This window comes from Mirounga leonina, unplaced genomic scaffold (genome assembly GCF_011800145.1).
Source record: "Mirounga leonina isolate KUSES-001 unplaced genomic scaffold, KU_Mleo_1.0 Mir_93, whole genome shotgun sequence".
Taxonomy (NCBI): domain Eukaryota; kingdom Metazoa; phylum Chordata; class Mammalia; order Carnivora; family Phocidae; genus Mirounga; species Mirounga leonina.
In genome coordinates, this window is record NW_023270854.1 from 36,836,268 (window position 1) to 36,852,631 (window position 16,364).

The 16,364-nt window shown below is 49.2% G+C and overlaps 1 protein-coding gene across 4 annotated transcripts in view; it reads right to left on the reverse strand.

The window, feature by feature from the left end:
- MAPRE2 (microtubule associated protein RP/EB family member 2) overlaps nt 1-16,364 on the reverse strand; it is a 153,474-nt gene that overhangs the window by 3,178 nt on the left and 133,932 nt on the right. For all 4 annotated transcript variants that reach the window (XM_034995929.1, XM_034995928.1, XM_034995930.1 and 1 more), the window contains 2 exons: nt 8,627-8,766; nt 3,991-4,149 (listed from right to left, as the gene is read on the reverse strand). In XM_034995929.1, coding sequence (XP_034851820.1) covers nt 3,991-4,149; nt 8,627-8,766 — 299 coding nt within the window. The remainder of the gene's footprint in view (nt 1-3,990; nt 4,150-8,626; nt 8,767-16,364) is intronic.

Below are 16,364 nucleotides of genomic sequence, written 5' to 3' on the forward strand. Positions count from 1 at the left end.
TGTCCAGAGGCAGATTTAGTAACGGTTAGCTCTCCCCATGCCCAGGACCCCCCCCCCTGCTGATGTGCCAAGGCCCAATATCCTCCCCTCTGCCCACACTATGCTGTCCTTGGGGGCCCCCCCACTCCTTCATGACTTAACCACATTGGATTTTGGCCTCAGAATGTCCCCCCGGCTCCCCCTCTGCCAACTCATCCCCAGGCCCTCACTGCAGCATCCTACTGCTTTGTGTGCAGGATGAGGGTGGTCCTTGGTGCCCAAAGGTTACTGCCTCAACTGCGAGTGGCCTTCCTGTGGGAGGAGGGGAGTATTTCTTGTGGGGATAGTATGAGACCGGGAACGTCATGGGCCTCTTCCAGTAAGTGTTCTCCCTCTTGTCTGGGGGCAGAAAAAGAAATCGAGTGGTCCTGGGAACTCCCCGGCGTCTGTTCTGCCCCACGTTCCCTCCTGCTGCCACTCTCCCTGCCTGCACCCCAGCATCCACTACTCCGCTCGGCTTCACGTCCTGGTTCGGCTTTCGTCGGGTTATGCGCCGCAGTCCTGAGTGGATGCAGGCATGGGTGTGTACGCACACGAGCCCCCTGGCTGGCTACCCAGCTGCCCCTCGAGCCAGGCTCCCACCCCATCCAAGGGTCAGGGATGCTATTTTATCCATCCTAACTCTCTACTGCCAGCAGGATGCCTTCCTTTCCTACTGCTCTTTCCTTACTTGGTTAGTGCATGTTAGGGTGCATGGGAGATCTCAGAACTGAGGGTCTGTTCTGACATTTTACAGAAACTCGGGAGTTAACCGTGGGATAATGGGGTTAACCCAGGACTGAAAGTCAAACCCATAGATTCAAACACCCGTGGGCCTGTAACAAGCTGTGGGACCAGGAACCCATGAGATCAGACCTCACCCCCAGTCTCCCTTTCCTCCTTGTCGAGCTAGGGGGCTCTGTGATGTCATCCGCCTGCAGGAACTGTGGACCCCAGACCACTCTTACTAGGCTGAAGAGCAAACCTCCCAGTTTACCAAGGGATTGCTACTGTTAAGGGTGCACGATAAGGCGGGGTGAAGGTCTGCAGGACATATCTGGAATGCTGAGGTGGTTATACTACATATCACAGCCAAGTGCTCCCAGCTCACACCATGTTGTGCAAGCTCACAAGAAAAATTTTCTTATGCCCCATATAGGAAGGAAGAACTTAAACTTACACATGTAAGTAGGAGGCCAGGCAGAACCTATGCCACCAGACAAGGCCCTGGAGTACTAAATTCTAGTATTTGCATATCAATCCATCACATCTTTCTGAAGGTTTAGCTGGGAAGCAAGCCTGTTAAGAGTTCCTCATTCTCAAGATAATCCTTCGAAAGAGAAGCAAGCTGGAAGCCCGTATGAAGAAGGCTCTTGCCTATCATAGGAGGAAAATGGAGGCAAAGGAAGGAGGAAGGGTCACGGCGGAGCTCCCATGGCTCCCGACTTCCTAGAAGGAGGGGCCCCCGCTCACACTGTCCCCATTGGGCTCTTCTTTCCTCAGGGCTGTGCTCACCCGGTTTCCTCGGCCTGAACAGTCCTCTCCCTGCCTGAGCCCTGTCACTGCTGTTCTTCCCGGTCATTCTTCAACTCCAACCCAAATGTCCTCTTCTCGGTGAAGTTTCTGCTTGTCACTCCTGGCTGTCTTTCTGTGCTCACCACGTGTGTCATACCTGACCTGGTCTCGTTCATGGTCCCTCGCTGAGGCAGTGGCTCTGTCCCCTTTCTGTACACCCAGGGTTCGTCCAATGACAGAAACACAGGCTCTTCCCCAGGGCTCTTGGTTGAGCAGGGAAGAATCTTTAGGTCACTCAACAGTGACTTTTGTGACAGTACCTCAAGAATTAAGTGCCTGTTTATACAAGCAGGCGCACCTCAGCTGACAGATGGACAAGGCAGCAGCTAAGCAATGACTAAGTCCAGATACCTGTGGCCCCGAAGGGAAAAGATCCCGAGAATGATAAAGAGGGGCACAAGACAGCGGTCTGGTGATCTGCTTTGGAAACTTCCATTAGGTTTCTACAACCGTGAACTGAACTGCCCCTGTTTACTTCTGTACGCAAACTCCCATCTGGATTTCTACATCTTCCAAACATTCTATTCTAGGATTGTTTGACTCCAAGAATCAAAGACCAGCCATCACCAAATAAAGCCTTAGACAAGAAGCCTCTCCGGCAAATACGTGCCCCTGAAATGGCAACGTAGGGTGCATCTGTGTTTAACCCAAGAACAGGCACCAGGCGGAATCCCCCAAAGTCACACTCAGAAGGCAGGAGCTCTCTCCCAGGGCCGGCCCTGCCTACCGTGAGCCAGAACTCAGGGGCCTGTGTCAACCCTGAACTTGGAGGTCACCTGAGCAGGCCCCTGCCCAAGGACTCCCTCTCGGGACCAGACCTGGCTTAGGTGGCTGTCGGGAGGATTCTCCTCCCGCCGACAGCACAGGGCTGGGACGCTCTGCCGCTGCTCACTGCCTTCCTCCTGTCAGTGGGCCTGGTCCTTCAGACTCGTGGCACCGTGGAGACCACGCTGGGTTTAGCCTCCAACAAGCTTGTGAGGAGAATAACCGTAACTCACGTAGTACTTGACAGAGTACCAAGCACTCGGGCTGGTGCAGGCACACTAGAAATCCGTCAGTTTCTGCCATCAGATCTGAAAACACTGAGAACTGTATTTGGTGAAGCCATCACTGCCTCTGGGACCCGGACAGGAAGCTTCTCAGCACTTCAAGATCTACAGTCTGAGCCCATGATTAACTGAGAAAGCAGCTTAAAAAAAAAAAAAAACTGTGCTGGGGAGGGGGAATGAAAACTGTGGTGGAGAGTCCTCAAACCATGGGCCGTTTTAGAAAATCTCATCCCTAGGATTTCAACTCTTACAGGGAGTAAACATTTGTCTGGTATCGGGCTGGAATAAGTCATAAAGTAAACTTGCCGGTGACTTGTTCCCGTTCCGTCAAAGTACAAACACATGCAACTTCCCCCCCCCCCACCCCCCGCCCAGAGCCCTGGGAATGGCCCCAGGCCTCCAGGTCCAACAGACTCAGACCTTCTACCAGCTTCAGCCTGGCCTAGGGAAGAGCTGGAAACCCCAGCCCCCTCTTTCCCACCTTCCACAGGCGGGGCTCTCTGGCAGGCTCCCACTCCTGCCTTGCTGCTGGGGCCCCGCACTCCCTGCACAGGCAGATTTGGGGGTACCTGACTTCGTCTCTACCATTTATCCCCCCCTTCCCTTTCTGTCCTTGATTCCCTGCTTTCCTTCACCAGGACAGAATCCACATCCTGGGGTCCCCCCTCCCACCCCCTCTCCCTTACACTCCTGACGAGCAAGCCCTGATAGCCAGGTCCTACCCGTAGAGGAGGCCGCTGCCTTTTTTTATTTTTTTATTTTTTAAGATTTAAGTAATCTCTATATCCAACATGGGACTTGAACTCATGACCCTGAGATCAAGAGTTGCATGCTCTTCCGACTGAGCCAGCCAGATAGCCCCAGAGGAGCCCTTCTAAAAATATTTTGTTGCATAGTGCTGGTCTGCACTGGCAAGGAGTAACCAAGACAACCAGCGATGAAATAAAAACAGGCAGTTGAGGGGGGCTTATGGGGATGGGAAAAACACCTAGGCGAATTCTTCCTCTAACCATACTGTGATCTGTCATGAAGAATCCTCATACACATTCTTGTTGCTCAGCTGCTCAGAGCCGAAAACCACTTGATATCTGGCTGCATCAACCTGTTTTTCTCAATCAGTCTTCCTACTTTCCCCCCACCCCCAACCACTCATCTCTTCCCAGATTACTTCACGAACGCCCAGCCCACAAGCATGGGTCAGCGAATTGGATGATAATGATACTTACTCCTCTGGGAATAACAAATGCACTGGCTGAGCCCCAATTCTCAGCAGTTGAAGGCGCACTGATCACTGCACCCTGGCCAAGAGCATCGCTTCAGAGCGCAGGAGTCAAGGGCTCTCACTTACGTGTTCTTCCGACGCATAGAGGACTTCCATTAGTCGCTGCACGAGGTCATCATTTTCCTGCCCGTGTTCTTGGCAGAGTAGCTCAATCTCTCTCAATTTGCCAAAGTAGAAATCTCTCTCCTTTTCCACACCTTCGAGGGCAAGTTTTAATGAATGTACCTGCAAGGGAGTGAGGGTAGAAGGAAAAAAAAAAACCCAAAAAACAGTATAAGAAACACGAAACGAGTTGTGCAATGGAGCTCGCGCCTGGGCCACACGTCCGACTTCAACAGCACTCCGGTCATCCCCTCTGCCAGCTGAGTGTTCATAACCACTGTGGGATGGATCATTCTGCCCGACACGGTTGCATCCGGGCTCCGAGCGAGTTTTCCTCCTCTCCTGCTAACACGGGCCAGAGCACATCCTTCTACCCCGTTCATCCTCTGCAGGGAGGGGGGGGGGGTGGCAGACGAGAGAGGCCGCCACTGTGCTTACTCTAGATGTATTTTGAGGACCCTCCTTTCTTCAGGGAACCTGCAGGAAGAGCCACCCTTCGTTCTGGATCCCTTCCTAAATGTCCCGAAGCCACCATAGACAAACGCTTTCTACTGAGAAACTGGGTCTCAGCTACAAGGACAACTGGGTGGGACGGAGAGCCCGGCTGCGTGGATTGGTCTTAACTCGTCTGGTTCTGGCTCTGGGGACACTGTAGGGAGTGCAGGGGGAAGAGCACGATACGGAAGCCCCATTCCCTCAGCAAAACAGCCCTTCATTCCCCTTTTCTCCCCTGGAGGCTGGTTCCACAACCTTCGAGGGCTGTGCGGCCTCTCACACTGATGACAGAGATGGTGTGGGGAAGGGGGAAGCACTACCACCTGGGCTGAAGGGACACTGACCTGGCCTCAAATCCCAAATGGGCACAGCAGCTACACACAGGCCCAAACCTTCACCCTGTTCCTGCTGAGAATCCTCCCCCTCCCTTTTTTTTCTAACCCCTGCGCATTTAGATTTATGCAGACAATATACTTTAGGAGGCGAATTACATCTTTCGTGGTCCTCCTCAGGTCAAATCTCTCATTCAGTGTACTGAAATCACCTTAACACAATTTCCAAAAATTACCTTTGGAAAGGGAAATTTTCTTCTCTAATAATGCTAGGCCTTTGTACATGCTATTTATCTGCCTGGAATTACTGATCCATTCGAACACACACCGAGCACATGCAGTGTCCATCCCCTTCCTGCATACCTGGCCTAAGACTCAGGGATAGGGCCCCAGAGAGTTCACCTCGCAGACCCCCTCCCATTGCTGCTCACAAGGCAGCTGAGCCTCATTCACTAGTTTTCACTCTCATTTCTGATGATATGATGGTTGGGTTATTTATTAAAAAAAAAAAAAAAAAAGGCATCCAGCAGCCTTAAGTATAGGAAAAAGAAAACTTCCCCTATTCTAGAAATCCTTCCTTGTTTTAAAACCAACCCACCCCCTCCCGAGGCTTGGCCACAGAGTTCCTCAGAAGCCTGTGTTGGTGCCTGTAGACAGATCTGTGGCACTTGAGGTGTCTGGGCCTGCGAGCTCTCCCTGGATGAGGCAAGAAGGGTCTCTGGAAGCATTCAACCCATGGAAACTAGGTTTGCTGCCTCTCGAGAGCACTCTGGTCTGTACAACATACAAAGGGCTGAGGCTTCTGTAGAAATATCCAGCCCAGGTTGGCCCCTCTGGTATTCCAGATGCACCAGGTAATGGATGCGCAGCTAAAAACCATCAGGGGCTGAAGCGTATGAGGATAGATCAACTGGCAAAGGAAAGTCCCCTTTCACAGGCCCACTCATGAAGACCGACACCACGCTGCACCCTCAGGTATCGCTGCAGAAGCCAGAGTGGCGGAGGGGACACTGGGGATGGACCTTCGAGTAAGTCAAGAGGAAGAGACAAGAAGGGCAAGTTCTCCTCTCTCAATTATCCCCCTTCCCTCTCAGCATCCGCATACCGTGGGTCCTCACAGCCCTGCTGCCCAAGCCAACCAATGCCCACTCTCCAGCCCCCAGAGGCCCCTGGGCACAGCGCTGACTCCTCCCAACTGCCTGCTTGCTAACCCACTCTCCACATACAGCCCTCATGATTTTAGTTATGTTGCCTTCTCCCGTTAAGATAGAGCAGGGGTGGGGGGAGAGGGGGAGAGAATCTTAAGCAGGCTCCACGCCCAGAAGGAAGCCCAATGCAGGGCTCTATCTAACAACCCTGAGATCATGACCTGAGCTGAAATCAAGAGTCGGATGCTTTACTGACCGAGCCACCCAGGAGCCCCTCCCCTCTCTTTTGATTCATTTCTATCACTGGAATTGCCTATCACAGTGGTACTTTTATAGTATGTCATGGAAGACCGCCTGAATAGAGGCAGGAGGCCAAGTAAATGAGAATTCTTCAAGTTCATGGCACTCATCGCTTCCTCTATTATGACTAATTCACTCTTCAGCCTAGGCATTTCCCCCCAGCCCAGGCATTTCCCCCCAGCCCTTTCTCGTCCCGGAGTCCTCCGTCCCAGCACAGTCATGCCTCTGTGGCTGCCCACCAGCATCAGCCGGCCACCCCGCAGGCTGCCAGGACAGAAAACGGAGGGAGCGAGAACACAGAAGCACGGCTATGGATCTGGGGTAAGTGCTCAGTGAACAGCTGAATGAACACTCACAATTTAGGGTGTGTGACCTTCCCTCTGCGGGACCAGGTCGGGGGGAGGGAGGCAAACAGACACAACCCTCCTTGATGTGCATGGAGGCAGGCGGGGGAGTGAAGCCCTTTGGAAGTAATAAAGGAATTTTAAGACCATTGGAAAGCTCTTCTCGCTCTTCTCCCTCTCCCCTCTAGAGTGACATTTTTGGATGGCAGGACGTGGGCTGGGTTCCCTGGGGATGGGAGGCTCTTTGCGTAACTAGACAGCTAATGGGAGCACGGAGCCAGCCCCAAGGAGAGGAAGGGGGTCCGGCTGGCTAAGGCGAATGGGAGAGGGGCAGGAAGGATCTTGAGGTTTCTGTGTGGTTACACTTTGGGTTGGAAGGTTGGAAACTTGGGTGTGGTAGAGGGAGACCACGGGGCGGAGAGAGATCGTGACAGAACAAGAGATAATAAAGATATCGAAAGAACTTGGGTTCCTAAGGAGAAAGGGTTATAGTCTAAAGTGTCACAGACCCACGCCTGATTCTCTCTAAGTCTACTCGGATTTGCTCAGAGCCTTGGGCATGTGGCCCACAGCTCATTATGGCTGTCCCATCGACCTTCTGAGAAGAACCTGTTACTGGAAATTCCATATGGGCTCAAACTGAGAATCGGCAGGTAGTTGGAACATTCCACAGTTTCTAAATCAAAGTCCTACCCACTGGATGACTTCAGGTTTCATCGTTTTCATTCAAGTGATCAGAATTGTAAAGAAACACCCTAGCTAAGCAACTGCCTGCTTTTAAACTTGACTCCTGATTGCAAATATACAATTATCTCAAAAACTGTTTCCAGACTCTTGTGGGCTCATCAGGAATCAGATTAATCACCGGGAATGGCCCGGCCACTTGGCTGGGAAGAGCCTAAGAATGGTGAATGAAAGCCCCTCTCCCAGTGGTGGGAGCAGCTGGGACAAAGGGCTCTTCTCAACTAAGGGTCAGGGGGGTGGCTTCTGCAGTGGGCCTCATGCTACCAATCATTTTATTACCTTTAAACTACATATAATCTTAGGCAAAAATACCTATTGTCAGGTAGACAGCATACCTAGTTTTATATTGAAATTGCAATGAGAGCTATATTTAGACAAAAAAGAACATTTTTCAAACACAACTGTGGCCTTTCTGACGCCCCAGTATTGGGTTCGGTGCTCCTGTGACATCAAACTTCTGTGGTGGGAAGTGTTAGGTGTTCACTTTGCTGGCATAATCGTCTACCCCGGATAACTGCTCTAAGTCCTCCAAGGGAAGGGAAGGTCTGAGGTCTCTCTCTCACTACCATTATGTTTTTAGCACTGAGCATGGGGCCTGTCCCATAGAATAGGCTTGACAAATAGCTGCTGACGTAAAGGAAGGAGGAAGAGAGACTAACCCTAACTCCAGTGCTGAATGGTATCTAGACTGGCCAGAAGTGGGCACAGAGGCCGTGGTCTAGCCTGGAGCTTGTGATCGGTCCTGCAGTGTGGGTGGTAGGGCGGGGGTGGGGAGTGAGACGTTGGCCTACAAACCTGCATTTACCTGGGGCTGAGTCCTCTGTCCTTCTGTCTTAATGTATAGCTGTGATTTCTGACTAACATCTTTTTTTTAAATTTTTTACAGATTTTATTTATTTATTTGACAGAGAGAGACATCGAGAGAGGGAACACAAGCAGAGGGAGTGGGGGAGGGAGAAGCAGGCTTCCCGCGGAGCAGGGAGCCCGATGCGGGGCTCGATCGCAGGACCCTGAGATCATGACCTGCACCGAAGGCAGTTGCTTAACCGACTGAGCCACCCTGGCGCCCCCTAACATCTTTTATTCCTAGTGGGCCACTGATTTTATCTGCCTGAACAATTTCTTCAATCCCTACTTGCTTGAAACCATTGTCCCCCTCCAACCTTACCTCAGGCCTATAGACGTTTTCTCCCTCCTCCCACCCCCCTCAGAGACCGGGCCAGGGCTGATGAGTTACCTGTTCATTAAGCTGTATGACCTGTGTTTCTAAATCTTTATCAGATTTGGATGCTGAGCTGCTGGACGAAGCCCTTTTGGCTGATGAGGGACGAGAAGGTGTGGATCCCGGCTTAGATGCTGGACTTGATTTAGCCGCACCTGAAAGTAACCAGAATAGATTATAAATATTGGCAACATTAAGGATGCTTTTTAGATCTATTGCAAATGTATGATATAAAAGGAATTTACTAAAAAGTATATAGAAGGTACCTCCAATGACCTCCTCCGATCACAGAACTAGCATACATACACTTAGAAAAAGTACACACAGGGGCGCCTGGGTGGCTCAGTCGGTTAAGCGTCTGCCTTCTGCTCACGTCATGATCCCAGGGTGCTGGGATGAGCCCCGCGTTGGGCTCCCTGCTCAGTGGGGAGCCTGCTTCTCCCTCTGCCTCTCCCCGCCCCGCCCATCTCTCTCTCTCGCTAATAAATAAAATCTTAAAAAAAAAAAAAAAAAGTGCACACAGTACAATGACAGGGTCCACTTGGGCAACTTATTTAATCTTTCTGAGCACTTTTTTCTCTCAGTATGGATTAAGTTGTCCTTTCTCCCTCTAGAGAGATAAGAACAACATAGAGATTTTAAGATTATTATTTTTTTTTTTTAGAGGAAAGGTTCTTAGATAACCTCGAAGCATCACCATAATTGAGTTTCTAATTAACAAGAAAAAAGAGATTATAAATTAATACTTTAGGAAAAAACATCAGTACAAGGGCATATTTTTTCCTCGTTTCCTAGGTTTAGCCACTGATAGCGCCTGGGAGCAATGACCTCTCCAGAGCAGCGCGTGCTCCTATTACCCACGTCCTGGTTTTGAATTTTCCTCGGCACTGAGAGAGCTTCTTGAGAGGTGACGGATTCCAAGGGAGGGGCAGGGAAGGAACAGGGTGGGACGCCTTGCATCAAGAAGCAAGGATGCGCTTAACGGTCTAACGTGAACAGCATGGACCAGTGTGAATGTGCCTCCGACTCAGCCACACTTGGGGCAGTTTTATGTATCAAAAGAATAATGGCTCTAATGGACTGTAATGCATTGAATAAATAAAAATCTAGTCGATAATGATGAAGGGAGGGAGGGAGGATATGAAGATCTTTATAGAACACGGACTGCTAGCAAATGCATAAGAAATGTTAGTACTGGAAAAATCACAATTTTGTAACAAAGGTAACTGATCCAGGAAAGGCTCACTGACTCTGAAACATTAAGTGAGAAGTTTTGGGGGAACAAGCCATTCACGCATGCCAAGATACTGGCCTAAAATTTACTTACTGTCACGGAAAAAAAGATATGCCTTTACAATGGGGAGGTCTGGGATCAGCACCTTCCTTAATCAAGTGATTCAACAGCACCACTAATAATGATCGAAACTGGGGGGCGGGGGGAGGGAAGGTCACTGATGTCAGGTCAGATCTTGCTCACCAGCTCAGCTCCTAATAGGCACTCACAATCTAGAACACGACACAGACACGGGAAGTGGCCTCTGCAGCCCGAACTATGCAATGAGTGTGCAGTTACACACTTCGTGGATTAAAAAACGCAGGGTCATTACTGGGGGGCCAGCCAGTCTCCACCACGTGGCAGCTCAGCCTGGTGGAGGTGCTCCGCCCAGTCCCCCGCCATGCTCCCGCCCCCTCTGCTCCTCCAGAAGGCCCTCAGAGCACAAGGAACCAGCGTCCCTCACCTTGGTGTAACTCCAGTACTTAGCCCCACGCCTGGCTGAGTGTACATTTAGTGAAGGTACAAATGTTGAAATAAACACACGAACAAGCAAATACAACTTGGGTTCTGTGGTTTCCAGTTTCACAGTTTATCAGTGCCGATGGCTCAGAAAGAGGCAGGGGCTAATGAAGCCAAGCGTGCTGACAGTAGTTACAAGTTTCAACCGATCTCCTAATTATAAAGTAGCCAACAGGAAGAGTCCAGGTGCCTGGAGTCCTTGGTTATAAATGCAAAATCAGACACCCCCTCAAGAAGCACTGGCAATATCGTACCCTTTAAAATCTGTTACAAGGGAAAAAGAGAATTTTCTTCTAGAAATTTCTAGGAAAAGGCCTACTATATTTTAAAATGGAAATCAAATTGGGAATTGGCTTCAAACAGTTCGAGTACCCGAAGGTAAATCTTCAGTGAGCTGGAAACCTCGCCTATGCAGAAGACCTTCCCAAGGATTCTAGGGAGCTGATGCTTTGCCTCACTCGTGATTCCCATACGGTTGCAAGGATCCTTTACCTCCGCAGAAGCACACAGAAAACACTCCTGGAGCATCACTTCTCTGTCCCACTGGCCAGGCTCTCTAAAGGCCATGCCAACAGGGTAGAGAAAACAACATGGGTAAGAGCAGAGGAGGCAGGGGGAGGACATGCTGACTTGGCAAGGACCAGCCAGCCTTGCTGGGGAAAAAGCTTCTGGAAAATCAAGTTACTTCAGGCCTTTTTATAAGCAGTGTATCATGTTTTAATACCAATAAAGTCTAACCGAAAGCAGCTTCAAGACGATGTTCAACCCCTCTTCTTTACTAAATACATGCTTATCCAGGACCTACCATGAACCACGTCATACAGGAGACCCCTGCTCTTTGGGAGCTCATGGGGTCTCATGGAGTGACGGGGGTGTCAGAACGCCCAGGCCTGGCCACACTCAACTTTCTCAGGGACGAGGCAGTGTTCCTGATTACATGACCACAGAGCAGGATTCGGGCTGGAACCCTCTGCCGGAAGCACTCCTCTTCCCCTCCTTTGAGTGACTAAGCCCCATCCTGCAGGTCTCAGCTTGGACGCTGCCGCTCTGGGAGGCCACAGCACCCGTCCACGGCAACGGTATGGCCCTCTCGTTATGCCTCTTCTCCCATGAGACTTAGACGCGGCAAGGTAAGGGCTGCATCTGTTTTGTTTACCATTTTATGTTCCCAAGCCCAGTCTCCATGACTGACTGAGAGGCGACACTCAAGTTTTTATAACACATTAAAACAACTCCTAGGAGAGGAAGCCATCCAAGGTAAACCTACCAGGCAAAGCTCGAGGAGCTGACGCCAATGTCAAAGTTGCTGACAGCAAGCGCCGGCCACACGTGAAGGAAACCAAACAAAAACATCACCGGCCTCCCACAAGGCGAGCTCTTACTTGGTTTCAAGATTACCTTCGGTTATCGCTGGGGATCAGGACAAAGTAGGGACATTCAGTCAGTAAGCGTTTAGCTCTGAGCAGGGAGGCACAAGCTAGTTTGTGCCGGGCCAAGTGTCCGCCACATTTGCCATCTCTCCCAGAGGAACAGCCCTGCCGGACCGTGCCTGACCCACGCTGCCGGAGGGGCTCCCCCAGACCGTGCCTGACCCACGCTGGGTCCTTCTCCCCAAGCATGTCAGCAGCCACGATGGGGCTGGTGCAGGAGCTGACAGATGTTCATCACTCATTCCCGTACCCTGCCTTACCCAGTCTCATGTAAATTTTAAAAGACAAACATGGAAGGAGCAGAAGCTGAATGCTTGTAAAACAAAGCTATTAAGGATTGTTATTTCTAGGACATCATCAAAGGCAGCTTGAAGAAAACCTGAAATGTTGGATATGAAGTCAAAGAGGAAGGGTCACGGGCAAGCCAAAGCCTCCCGCAAGACCATGTTACCAGGGCAGAGAACTATAAATAAGCAGGGAAAGCTGGCTGGCAGAGGAACGGGGGTGGGGGTGGGGGCAGGAGACACCGCAACGCTCCCCAGGGGCCAGGCCTCCCGGGGGACAGGCCGGGGCGGCTGCAGTGACAGATGCTGTCCCAGGTGCAGCTTCTTCCTGAGGAACCACATCGGTTGCTCTAGCCAGAGCTACCTTCAACTTGGATCAGGGTCTTGGCCTTAAAAGGCCACCTGTGTTTCATGGATCCTGTCTAGGTTGTTTGGGGCACGGAGTCCCCGTCTTTCACCTGGTACACGTGCAGGCTGCTGGTGGATCTCTCGGAGAGAACGATGAAAACAACGAAAATCAGACTTGGCATCCTCTGTACTGCAGGACAGGGGCAGGGAGGGTGGAGAAGCAGGTGTGGGGTCCACACTCCAGCACCGTACTTGCTACATACGGGATGGAAGAATCATTTCCACCCCGCCCTGCATGGTCGCTCACAGGCTGGAAAAAGGCACGGAAAATGAATTTGAACAATTTAATTACAGATGAAGTAATTAGTATTTGAAATTTAAAATCAGGGGTTTTGAAGTTCTCATTTAGTCGTTTGGAAAGAAAGTGATCACAGAGGGAATGAAATGTCTGCTGACGGAGGGCATGAGCAGCAGGGCCCGCCACCTGGGCATTCACAGACCACCGAAGGCACGACGAAATTAAAGAACAGGAAAGACGCGTGGAAGATCTAGTGTCTTCAGAAGTTTCAAGTTTTAAAAAAACCCCACACAATTAAAGGGTTAAAGTAAAAGCTCATTTTTCAAAAGAATGTCAAGTGAGCTCTTCAAATCCTCACAAGCTGCCATTTGATATGGAAGTAATTTACCCCTCACGGCTATCACAGTGAGAAATACCAAATAGTGAAACTTACAAAAATGAAAATGACGCCCTTCATTCATTCTGTTTAAGGATTTCATGGTTTACTTTTTAGAAGAGTAAACAGTATCCTAAAGTAGATCCCACTCATTAGACTGCTAAGAACTGTGTTTTTGTTTATTCACTTTAAAAGTCTCGCTGCCTCTTTTCAAACAACCGTACTCTGAAGTGTACCCAGCTTCTGGGGTGCTGGGCCTTCTTCCGTTTACCTGGGCCACTAGAATAAGGATGTGCTGAGAAAATTATAATTATCAATGTCAGGAAATTTAACATTGATATATCACTTTTATGTAAGCTACCATTTATATTCTAGTTTTGTGAAATGACCCAATAATGTCTTTGGTAGCATCTAATCCTGGCTTGAGAGATTAGGGTCCTCAGTAACTGCTTTCCTGCTGCCCGGAATGCATCCAAGTTCACGGGGACTTCGCTTCTGTGCCTTCCCATGCCTCTTTGCTCAATGATGCTTCCATGAAAAACATTTACATAATGGCTTTTAAAGGGAGGGCAGCACTTCAGCTATAATGCAGATACAGACTTTTTTTTCCTTGCAGCTATCAACCATTCCAAAAATTTTTTGCAAGCTGCATTTGATGTCCTGAAAACATAATTAGTGGTAGCCCTGTTTTACAAGAATTGTTTTTCCCTCAAGCTTTTCTCTCTCTCCCTAATTTCCCCCTTCAAAATAAAAAGGAGTTTCAGAAGCAGAGGAAAATAGACGTAAATTCTGTACAAGTCCCTGTAATTCTCTGACTTTACTCAGTGGATATGGACATGATTTACAATGCTAGTCTTTGAGCAGTTGTGTCTTAATTAATGCCTTTAGGATTTGGTGTATAAATATGATTCTAAGACATTTTAATCATAGTTGTAAAAAAAAAACAACACAAAGAGTGGCCTTATTCATTGCCTTAGCGAAGCCACAGTATCATTGTGTCTAATGTCAATAATTAGTAGCTTAATGTTTATGGAAAATGCTATATTTTGGGCATATGAGGCCCAATGAATTCATAACGCTAAAGCAAAGAAAAGTACTTTACTTGGCTTTATCTCTCATGGCCGGGGCTCTGATGGAATTTAAAAATTCTTCTCACTTAATCTGCCGTATTCCTTCTGCCAAAGTCATAAACAGAGGAGCTAAAAATATGACATTAATACTGTTGACGAGAACCACAGAGACATTAAAAACATGTGCACACGCACGTGCATGGGCACACCACACACACTCAGGAAGCAGCCAGCCTTCTGGTCATCCCCAGCTTCTTCTCTACTTTGAGAGCATATTCCACCCCCAGGTCCTTCTCATTCAATTAAAAACGCCAGAGGTGAGGGCTGGGGAGTGGGTGAAATGGGTGAAGGTGGTCAAAAGGTAGAGACTTCCAGTTATAAAATAGGTCTGGGGACATCATGTACAGCAAGGTGGTTATATGTCACGACACTGTATGTTTGAGAGATGCTAAAAGAGTAGATCTTCAAAGTTCTTATCCCAAGAAAAAGATTGTAATCATGTGTGGTGATAGATGTTAACTAGACTTACTGCGGTGATCATTTTGCAGTCTATACAAATATTCAATCATGTTGTATACCTGAAACTGTTGTGTTGTATGTCAATTATAGCTCAAAAACAAAACCCCGGGCACCTGCGTGGCTCAGTCGGTTAAGCGTCTGCCTTCAGCTCAGGTCATGATCCCAGGGTCCTGGAATCTAGTCCCACTTTGGGTTCTCTCCTCAGCGGGGAGTCTGCCCCTCCCCCCATGCCTTCTCTCAATCTCTCTCTCGCTCTCAAATAAACAAAACCTTTAAAAAACAAAGCCAAACCCCCAGAGACCTGAAACTTGACAGACGATACATTGTACCTACATTGATCAGTTATTTGTGGATGATCTGACCTCACTTCCTTATCCTCTTTACCTTGGTGAATAGATTTTAATTTTTAACTGAGATAATGAACTTGGTTAAAATAAAAGTAAATAAAGCCACTGCTGGGGATAGAATACGGGGCTGGGCTGAGGAGAAGAGTGAACTCCCACAGGAAGAGGGTGTCCTCAGTGACAAAACGGACACCGGGGTGGTCACGCTGCAGTATGACCGACCACGCCGCCACAATTACGATGACTGCAAATGCAAGAGCTGACCTTTTCCTTCAAAACGGCTCTGTACCTTCCCTTCGCAGGTTCTGTCATCGGTTCTCTGAAGGCCAAAAAAGAAAAGCACCTCGGTGGCCAGAGTTCAGTCCAAATGAACATCGGCAGGGGTTCGAGGGGTTCGGGGATGCTCCGACTCAGGAGATCACCAAGAGGCTGGTTCTTTTATTCGGAAATCACTAGTCATGGCCCTTCAGGCCTCTGTCGCCAGTGCAGCCAGGGGCCAAGGGGGGTTCTTCCTTTTTTGCTACTTCAGTGTCAGCTTGTAAAAGTGGGCAGCTCCTTTTCTGAGCACCTTGGAGCCTAGCACGAAGCACATCAACCGTGTGGGAATGAAGATCTGGTCTTGAAATGGTCATCCCTCATCTTGCCCTTAGGGAGGCAGTGGTTCAGCCAGGGCGGGGGGGGGGGGGGCCCTACAGCCACGAGTCCTGGCTCTGCTACTGGCTGAGTGGTGTGGCTTGGGCCGCCGCCAGGCCTTATGTTGAAGACTCAATAGCAGTGCCTGTTTCCCAGAGTTGGGAACAATACATAAGTTCATACATGGAAAGTTCTTACACAAGAGCCTAGCACATAGTAGGTGCTCATTAAATGTTAGCTCACGTTATTATAACTCAGCAATGAGAGGTGATTCAACTAATGACGAAGTACACAGGTTTCCCATTTCTCGGTACTAGCAAAATTAAAACGAACCTGCTAAAGTAATAAGAAAATCCAACTCGTTTTCAAGAAAATCTCTATAAAAAATTTTAAGCCATAAACCACCAGTGGGCACCAAGGCTTAGGCTCTCCCGCTCCATTTACTCTCTATCTTGAAAATCAGCAGGCTGCAGCCCAAGTCTCTGTGTTCCTTCTTAAATTACTTTGACTCATTCATTCACGCAGCTCATGTTTGCTGAACCCCTACTGTGTACCTGGCAAGCTATAGGCAGCTGGGATAAATCAATGAACGAAACAGAAGATGCCGGTCGTGGTGGAATTTAGATTCTAACAGGGGGAATTAGATAATGAATAAC